Source organism: Lycium barbarum, chromosome 5, assembly GCF_019175385.1.
Source record: "Lycium barbarum isolate Lr01 chromosome 5, ASM1917538v2, whole genome shotgun sequence".
NCBI classification, from domain to species: domain Eukaryota; kingdom Viridiplantae; phylum Streptophyta; class Magnoliopsida; order Solanales; family Solanaceae; genus Lycium; species Lycium barbarum.
The window spans coordinates 10427114-10437560 of NC_083341.1; the positions used below are offsets into that span (position 1 = coordinate 10427114).

The following is a 10447-nucleotide window of genomic DNA, read 5'->3' on the forward strand; positions in this document are numbered from 1 at the left end:
GAAAGACAAAGTCATCTACCTAATCTTTTTAAATTTCAATTGCCATTTTCTTCCCTTTAATTTGTTACGGATAAAATGCTAGCTTATCAGTAGTAATTCAGATGGCATGTAAATGAAGGAACCGTAAAATTGAATAACGCAAAAATTCTAGTTTACCTTTTGCAAATTTCTTTTTATTTTTACCTTAAACTTAAATGGGCTACACTTATCTTTCTAATTATTTGAATTTGTATTGGACTTGGAATGAGCCAATTATATATATATATATATATATATATATATATATATATATATATATATATATATATATATATATATATATCGGTTTAGTTCGGATTTTTTTGGTCTAACATCAAACCAAACCAAATGTTATCGGTTTTTAAAAATTTAAAACCAAATCCAGTCAAACCAAGCTAGTTTTCAGTTTGACTCGATTTACCGGTTCAGATCGATTTTTCGATCTCATTTGAACTCCCCCAGGGGTGGAGAGTGGGAGTTGAGGGGTGAGGGGTGGAATGGTCAAGGGGTAGGGTCGTAGGAGTTGAATGAATGACGAGGAGACAATGAACTTGACATGTCACTTGTTTATCCATTTCCATTAGGAAAGTCATCTTAACTCATTTTTAACAAATTTGTTTTCCTAAAAAAAATATTTTCCAAAAACATTTTGACTGATCAAACGTTCGAAAATTTGAAACATACCAAACACATCCTGAATGTTAAAATTGTTTACCCCGAATTTGGGAAATCAATTGAATTTGTATACGGGTATAGGATATGTGCTTGGATCTTGATATATGTTTGATAGTGGAAAATAAGCGTGTGAGTATTTAGTAATAAAACGGCTAATAACGATAATTTGCTCGATTTGCTATGGACATGAACATTTAGAAGCTATGTTCAATACTTAATGGAAGAAGCACAACATAAATGGAAACAAATGGCCTTGGCCGGATCAGATATTGAGGGAGAGAGATTGTGTATATGAGCTCTTTTATTATAAATGTTCTTGGAAAGTAAAGGAGCCAACCCTTACAAAGGAGGGGATGTGCTCTATTTATAGTGGTGCCTCTATGGGCCTCTTCCCATACAAATGATTAGAATAATAATAAAAAGGACAGCTCTGAGCAGATTTGGTGGGATTAGGTTGGCCGTACGATCTGACGCACGCATGGTTGGTGGTTGACCATGGCAGGACGTTATCGACGCGTGGCAACCGCGTAACGGATCTCCCGGATCAACGGCCATGACCAAAATGGACTAACGGCCAGGATATCCCAGACTAACGACCACGATTTCCTGGACTAACGGCCACGATTTCCCGGACTAACGGCTATGATCAAACGGACCAGCGGCCACGATCAATTCGGACCAACGGCTATGATCAAACGGACCAGCGGCCACGATCAATTCGGACCAACGGTCACGAATGCTCGGGTCACTGGGCTTGGTCGTTCCAATGACGAAGAAGGCAGATCAGTCGGTCCCCTCGCTCCACCGGTTTGCCTCGCATCCGGTTTTTACCGTATACAGATAGCCCCACACTTCTCGGATCTCCGATCTATCGGAGTAACGGGGAGTGGATAACTTCCGAAACCGGTGGCCCTGTCAGCTCGTCGTTACCTTCTTATTTCTTCGTTTTGAATGTTTGCCATTATTTTTGACATGATCGTTGGTCCGTTTTAGGACAGGTCGACTCACAGTCGTTAATTCACCGTGCCCGTGGGACTTATCCGATGCTTCATAAGTTCAGATGTCTCCGAATTACGATAGGCATTTTCTTTAGGGTCGGTATTTTTTCAACCTTGGCAAAGTTTTTGATGTAGCAGTCCCCGTTTTGGGGGAATTTGCCGAGCTTTGGCTTGGGTCATTGTGACCTTGTCGCCTTTGTCGAATTTCGGGCACAATCCTCGATATAGAGTATGTGAGTGGGGCAGTGCCGGAATACGGCGGTTACCATCAGGGCGAAGTCCTTTTAATAGAAAGACACCCAAGATTTTGTTATACCAGCTTTTGATAACTTTGCGTTTACAAAATGTTTGTACATATGAGAATTTTAATTCCTTCTGCCTTTACTGTAGCAAATATACAACGGGACACGATTCGTTACGATCGTTTGGTCCTTACATCGAAGGCTATGGCCGGTGACCGGGCCTTAGTTTTGCCGTAGCAAATGCTAAATGGGACACGATTCATTATAATTGTTTGGTCCTTACATCGAAGGCTATGGCCGGTGACCGGGCCTTAGTTTGCCGTAGCAAATGCTAAATGGGACACGATTCATTATGATCGTTTGGTCCATACATCGAAGGCTATGGCCGGTGACCAGGCCTTAGTTTTGCCGTAGCAAATGCTAAACGAGACACGATTCATTATGATCGTTTGGTCCTTACATCGAAGGCTATGGCCGGTGACCGGGCCTTAGTTTGCGGTAGCAAATGCTAAATGGGACACGAATCATTATGATCGTTTAGTCCTTACATCGAAGGCTATGGCCGGTGACCGGGCCTTAGTTTTGCCGTAGAAAATGCTAAACGGGACACGATTCATTATGATCGTTTGGTCCTTACACCGAAACCTAATGCAAAAGGTCCGGTCTTGATTTTGCCGTAGCAAATATTAGGGGGACACGATTTATTTTGATCATTTGGTCCTTACACCGAAACCTAATGCAGAAGGTCTGGTCTTGATTTGTTGAGCTCCTCCGTTTTCCACTAACCGGGGTAAACCTCGATGTGGGTATAAGTCCCCTAGTGTTTATTCGAGCTGCAAGATCAGGCGAGCGCTATCAAGTCCCCACTCGTAGGCCGTGACCCCGAGTTCCCGGCTGTTTGTCCTTATTTTTGTTAAGTAACACGTTATACTTGTTGCCTCATTAAAAACCTTGTCGAAAAACCCATTTTGGGACAAAACCGTACTAAGGAAAAGAGTGCAACACGCGTTTTCAGACCTAGATCCTAACTTTATCCGGTATTTGATTTCCTGCAAAAAGAAAAAGGTTAAACATGAGGTGTCCATACCTTAGCAGTAATATCCCTTCAAATTGGACACCTCAGCAGTAATATCCCTTCAAATGAGCCACGTTCCGGTTGTTGCACAATCGCTGCCCGTCCACGGATTCCAGCTGATACGATCCTTTGCCCGTTACCTCGGTTATCTTGTACGGTCTTTCCCAGTTCGGACCCAGTTTTCCTCCGTTGGGATTCTTGGTGCTCAAGGTATCTTTCCGAAGCACCAAGTCCCCAACTTAGAAATGTCAAAAATTGGCTCTCCGATTGTAGTACCTTTCCATTCTCTGCTTCTGGGTTGCAATACGGACCAACGCGTTTTCGCGAAGTTCATCCGTGAGATCGAGTTTCACAGCCGTGGCCTCCTCATTTGACTCTTCAGTGGTATACCTGAACCGGGGATTCGGCCCGTTTATCACCCCCACCCGGAGAAATGACTCGGGCCATCCCTTGATTTTTCCGACCTGAAGCTTGGTTTTCGAGAGTATGGCCGATACCTTTCCCTCGATGGTCCGGCCTCCGGTTCGTAACTCTTTCGTGATCTCTCCGAGCTTTTGTTCATTTTTACGGGCCCCGGGGGAAGCTCGAGTTGGTCATCCTCTATCCGAATTTTTGACTCGTATCGGTTATGGACATCTGCCCAGGTCACAGTCTCGTATTCCAGCAAGCTTTCATTTAATTTGAACGAAGCCGTCGAGCTCTGAACATTGAGCCCCTTTGTGAAAGCTTGTGCGGCCCATTCCTCCGGAACCGGGGGGAGCTCCATTCGTTCCCTTTGGAACCGGTTGACAAATTCACGCAATAGCTCCTCGTCTCTTTGGGCTACACGGAAAATATCCGTCTTTTGAGCCTGCACCTTTTTGGCTCCGGCGTGTGCTTTTATGAAGGCATCGGCGAGCATTTCGAAAGAAGTGATTGAATGCTCGGGCAGATGATCGTACCAAGTCAATGCTCCTTTTGACAGAGTTTCCCCGAACTTTTTCAGCAACACGGATTCGATTTCATCATCTTCTATATCATTGCCTTTTATAGCACAGGCGTATGAGGTCACGTGTTCATGAGGGTCCGTTGTGCCGTCATATTTTTGGATATCCGGCATTTTGAACCTATTCGGGATCAATTTCGAAGCTGCACTCGGAGGAAAAAGCCTTTGGATGTACCTCTTTGAATCCGGCCCTTTCAAGATAGGCGGAGCCCCCGGGATTTGATCCACCCGAGAGTTGTATGTCTCCACCCTTTTTTTGGTCGAGTCCACCCGCTTCGCCAACGTTTCGAGCATTCTCAGAACCTCGGTGGATGGACCAGCTCCGGAGCCATTGCTTTCAACCATCCGTGCCTCATCTCTTCTGGGTTCAGCAACACTCTTCGCCTTTTCCGGGGTCGTTTTATCTCCTCCGTTCTGCAGCTGGGCTATTGCGATTCCCTATTCGGAAATCGCCGCTCTCTGTTCCTGCAACATTTTAAAAATTAAACGCAAGTCAATATTATCATTCGGGGTATCCGGTTCTTTCCGGACTTGTGTCCCGGACAAAGTAATTGAATTGTTAGTATTTAAAGGGTCAGTGGGGTTTGGCAATCCTCGTGGCCCGCTGCCTTCATTTTCGGCCACAATCTCGTTGTTGTTGACGTGACCAGATTGCCCTTTGTTAGCCATTTGGTCCGTTTTTTTCAGAGACGGACAGCAGATGTTTCTGATTTTGATGGGTAAGATAGAGATCAAGATCAAAGACCACTATTATCCTAGCCCCACGGTGGGCGCCAAACTGTTTACCCCGAATTTGGGAAATCAATTGAATTTGTATACGGGTATAGGATATGTGCTTGGATCTTGATATATGTTTGATAGTGGAAAATAAGTGTGTGAGTATTTAGTAATAAAACGGCTAATAACGATAATTTGCTCGATTTGCTATGGACATGAACATTTAGAAGCTATGTTCAATACTTAATGGAAGAAGCACAACATAAATGGAAACAAATGGCCTTGGCTGGATCAGATATTGAGGGAGAGAGATTGTGTATATGAGCTCTTTTATTATAAATGTTCTTGGAAAGTAAAGGAGCCAACCCTTACAAAGGAGGGGGATGTGCTCTATTTATAGTGGTGCCTCTATGGGCCTCTTCCCATATAAATTATTAGAATAATAATAAAAAGGACAGCTCTGAGCAGATTTGGTGGGATTAGATTGGCCGTACGATCTGACGCACGCATGGTTGGTGGTTGACCATGGCAGGACGCTATCGACGCGTGGCAACCGCGTAACGGATCTCCCGGATCAACGACCATGACCAAAACGGACTAACGGCCAGGATCTCCCAGACTAACGGCCACGATTTTCCGGACTAACGGCCACGATTTCCCGGACTAACAGCTATGATCAAACGGACCAGCGGCCACGATCAATTCGAACCAACGGCTATGATCAAACGGACCAGCGGCCACGATCAATTCGGACCAACGGTCACAAATGCTCGGGTCACCGGACTTGGTCGTTCCTATGACGAAGAAAGCAGATCAATCGGTCCCCTCACTCCACCGGTTTGCCTCGCATCCGGTTTTTACCGTATACAGAAATAACATTTGAGCAAATGTTGAAACCACCACACGTTAGCTAGCAGACTTATTAAAACGCCAGTATAGATTTCTGATAGCGGGCTTACTTGGCCTATTGAAACGTCATAGATTTCTGGTACATGATCTGGAAGCTAAATATCAATTTTGGTTCTAGGCGAAGATACGGCAAGCTTTAGATCAATATCGGTTCTAGGCAAAGTTACGTCACAAACAGTTTTTATCCCATTTAACCGAGTGCAGTGCACCATCAACACATCGATAAAAAGGATGTGCTAAGTAGATTAGACTGATTGAAGAGTGTACGATCGAGATACTCTCCAGAACATAAAGCAGAGGGAAAGATTGGTCGAGGCATCTAAAATTTACTTTCACAGAACTATGGTAAGTGCATATCCATTGAGTACACATCAACCTAGTCTCCAGCTTCAATGCAAACTAAAATATTTACAAAATATTTACATAGCAAACTTATAGAAAGGGGGAGGGGGGTTGGGGCAGGCTAGGAACTGGGGATGTTATATTATGAAAAGCCAAGAGCTGGCTGATGCATAATTTTGAAAAGAGCTGGCTGATGCATAGTTTGGGAATCAAAATTTCGAACACAAATTTTTCACCGCAACGAACACATTCTTAATTTCCACATATCTTTGCAACCACCACTGCATGTCAAAACAAGAGACAATCAGTGGTTCGCCACTCCAGGACTGCCAATTCGCCTATTATTAACATACACCTGAACAGAGTATCGGACTCCTCCCTGCAATAACTTGCAGAAATACGGAAACAAACCCCAGCAAAAGCGACCTCCATCTCACTTCTAATCATTTATTTCTCCAACTGAGCCAACATCCCCCGAAAAACAAAACTGACAATTTCGATTTACATCTGACATCTTTAGGCATACATCTTAATTTCAAGCACAACTAGCAATCACTGAAGGAAATTAAACTGTTCGAACGCCGAGATTTACTCAAAGAGTAATAGTAGCACGGATAACTACATCTATTCGGTCTATATGTACAACTCCGGGACTTTCAACTACCAAGACACCCTATATCTCATAGGCAACGCTAATACCAACTAATATCCAGACAACATCCCCAAAAGGGCAGAGTACTCATGGAAAGTTGAAAGTCTATCTTCTCCATCAGGCAAGAACTTCATCCTCGTGCAGGAGCATTTGATCAAAGTGCCAGACACCTAAATTATAGGCGCAGAGGTTGAAAAGTTAAGAAACATAAAGGAGAACTTTATATAAATAGGATATAAGGAAAAACTGTATAATTAATGTAAAGGAATTCACAAGGAAGTGCGATCCTACCATGTCCTTTGCCCACTCTTCTCAGCTGAGCCACATATTCCGAGATCGTCTTGATTGATTCCACCTAATGAGGAAAAAAGTCTTAGAAATTAAAGAAACAAACAGAACATGTTTTAAAATAGTATCACTCCACAAGTCCACATGCATTTAGGGTGTGTTCGGTACGGAGGAATTTTTTCATGTTTGGTTGGTCAAAAATTTTGAAAAACATTTTCTCTAGAAAAACGAATTCGTTAAAAATGAGGAAAATGACCTCCCTAATGAGTTTAGGGAAAAACAAGTTCCACAAACGATATTCACATCGATTGTCCTCCCCACCCTCTAACACACCTCATCTTCACTCCCACCCCAGTAGCTACCATGCCCAACACCCCTAACCTCCCATAGTGTTTGTCTAGATTATATACAAATGTTTTTAGAATAACATTTTCTTGCTTACAAAACCGAACACAAGAAAATAAGTAAGAAACCCACTTATTTTCATAGAAAACATTTCCCTTCAATACTGAAGGACCCTTAGTATTAAGTCCCAAGAACTTCATTAGACAAATAGTAGGAAACCTGACCTGTTCGTGCAAGTACTCATTCTCAACAAAATCAGCCAACTGCACATCGTTGTTTCGTGTCGCTACCTGTTTTTAAAGGTTAGAGCAGCCAGAAACATATAAATGACATCTTACAAAATAACCAAGAAGCATAACTTTTTTTCTTCAATGTTATTTATTTTGTAATTTTGGTATCTTTAACCAACAGAATGGTTAACTATTTCAAATTGAAAATGAAAGGGAATACAACTAAACGAGAATAGTAGAAAAACTCACAGCGTGCAAGTTTAAAAGCTTCTCATTTGTCAACTTCTCCAAAGAGAGTGCAAGCTCCATTGCTACAGAACAAATTCAACAAAGCATGTGGTAAGTGACTGAAATCTCAGTTTGCTTTTTTTTTTCTTTTCATCAGAATGTAACAACACAAGAAATCCAGTATTTCTGAACTCACAAGTTCACGAGCAAGAGGAAACTAGTTATTAGGCATTTCAGAGTACGAGGGCCTTAAAAATGAATAAGCACCCAATTTCATTAACTTTTGCAAGACAAATACTGGCCTTCTCCACATAATTAATTTGCCTCTTTTCATGTCTATATGGACATCGCTCTAGCAACTTAAAATCCAAACAACCATTTTTACTACCATCAACATAGTTAAACCTAAATACAAAAATAGAATTACAACATAAGAGAACAGAAACAAACTTACCATACAACGCATCCCCCTTGTCAGCATGATCAAACTCAGATAGGGGCATCAAAATAGACTGCAACTTCACTTTCCCACCACGCTTGTTCTAAACCATGAAACAAATAAAGTTAGCACCAATTCAGTTAACATGGATGCTAAGAGTTAGCCGCTCCCCAACCCCAACTGATAAAAAGAGAAAGAGCTAAACTATACTTTCATTAAAGAAAATTCTCAAAAACCTGATACTCCATAAATTTCTCAGCATGCTCCCTTTCCTCTTCACTAGATTCCTTGAAAAACCTAAATCAACCAAACAATAAGACTGAATCACAAACTATTAAACAAAATCCATATGGGGAACTCATCGATTCGAGAGTGTCATTGAATATTTACCTGGCAAGTCCCTTGAGAGCAACATTGTCTCGGTCGAAGTAGGCGTACATCGCATGGTAAACATATGAAACATTGTATTCCACACTGCAATCACAAAAATAAGAAGTTGTTCCAAACGTGAGAAATCATAATCCTCATCAAAGCTTCATACACGTGTGGAAGGGTTTCACAAAAAAGGATTTAAATAAGACTCCATTTTAAAGAAAAGAAACAACCAAAGCTAGAAATATTAAAAAGACTGACTTGATCTGTTCATTAATAGCAGCTTCAGATGGATCAGTGTATTTCTGTCTAGCAAGTGAAGCTTGAGGATCATTAGGGACAAGCATAAGTTCTTTTTTCACTTCTTCAAATGGCTCAAAAACAACACCCGTTGAGAGTTTGTTGTTCGAACCCTTTGCAGCACATACCACCAATCCATTTCCGCTCTTCTTCAGAACAGATCCATTTAAAGAAGTTGAGGATAACATGGAACTCGAATTTTCTCCATGGGTGTTCAATAACGCAAAGGAAGGTGATATTTTTAGAAGCATGATGAATTATATGGAACTTTCTGGAGAATTTGAGCAATTTGTAGAAAGAAATGAAAGAGGAGAACCAATTTTGTTGAGGTGATGACTAATGTCAGAAGAGAAAAAGGGTTACTGATTTTTTTATAGTAGAAGATGAAGAACCGGACAGGAGAGGGATGATAGCCGTTGGATGGATGACACGTGGATGGAGATGATTGACTGGTGCATAGGAGCGCGTGGTAGACTCGTGGCATATTATCAGGATATATGCTTGCTAGTCAGAAAAAATTACTAGTACTATTTATGTCGGCATTAATAGTGACATATAGTTGCTATGTAATCTTATTTATCTATCTATATATATATATATATATATATATATATAAAAGAGGAGGGACAAGTAACGTGGTTAAATCAAGTGACAAGCTAAAAACAAGTCACTTGTCAATTTTAAAACAAAGTTAATGAGAATTGTAATAACATTTTTGAATTGATATATAATTGAAATATAAATATTCAAATTTAATGAGAAGATAATTCATTGAATTAGGTTTCGATAAGTTTGAATTTTGAAGAAGTGATCTAAACCTAATGGAATTCTTTATCATTTTATCTTAAAAAATGAAGCATTCTAATCTTAAACATACGAATTTTAAATAATCCAAATAATCTTAAATAATAATAAATAAATAAATCACCTATATAAAAAGAGTATTTTGCATTGAGGTTAATTTAAAAGATCTGACAAAATTATTTTGAATTTTAAATAATTCAAATAATACTTTCAACATAATCTGCACAATTTAAAAAATATTTGTGTTATTAGACTGAACAAACAAATAAAAGATGTCTGAAATATTGAAATATCATTTGTGAAAAAAGACACTATAAAAATCAAATCTTAAAGTTGCCGTTATTTGCATACTTAAAAAATTATTAACAACTCTTAATTTAATTTTTCGGTGTAGGTAGGATATTAAAATTGATTTATAAAGAAAAAATAAATGGTCTCGAAAAAATTGTCAATTTAAAAATTGAAACAATTAGATTCGATGTCAAATTAAGTAAGGTATGTGTACTAATTTTTTACGATTAGTTTCTTTTCATGTCAACCGCGCATCGCGCGGGTACGAATATTAGTCTATATATAATGGGAGAAGCAAAAGCATGAGGGATGACAAGTGTCATTGCCAGAAAATTTGTATTTAATAAATAAAATAAAATAAAAAAGACAACAAAAAATAAAAAGAAAAGACAAAAAAATAAAATAATATTAGGATGACAAGTGTCATCACCATAAAATTCGTATTTTAAAATTTAAGAAAATAGTAATTCGCAAAAAAAAAAAAAAAAAAAGAAGAAGATAACGCTGCATTCACATGCTTCCAAAAATAGTGGGACG

General features: G+C 39.9%; 1 protein-coding gene across 1 annotated transcript; it reads right to left on the reverse strand.

Annotated features, from left to right (window-relative positions):
• Positions 1–6388: 6388 nt before the first annotated feature.
• Positions 6389–9170, reverse strand: LOC132640412 (ferritin-2, chloroplastic-like). The gene is made up of 8 exons (XM_060357001.1): positions 8777–9170; positions 8534–8617; positions 8380–8440; positions 8159–8246; positions 7726–7787; positions 7471–7536; positions 6905–6968; positions 6389–6783 (listed from the first exon to the last, which is right to left on the reverse strand). The coding sequence occupies exons 1-8, from the start codon at positions 9064–9066 to the stop codon at positions 6731–6733; spliced, it is 768 nt and encodes a 255-aa protein (XP_060212984.1). The 5' UTR covers positions 9067–9170; the 3' UTR covers positions 6389–6730.
• Positions 9171–10447: the final 1277 nt, after the last annotated feature.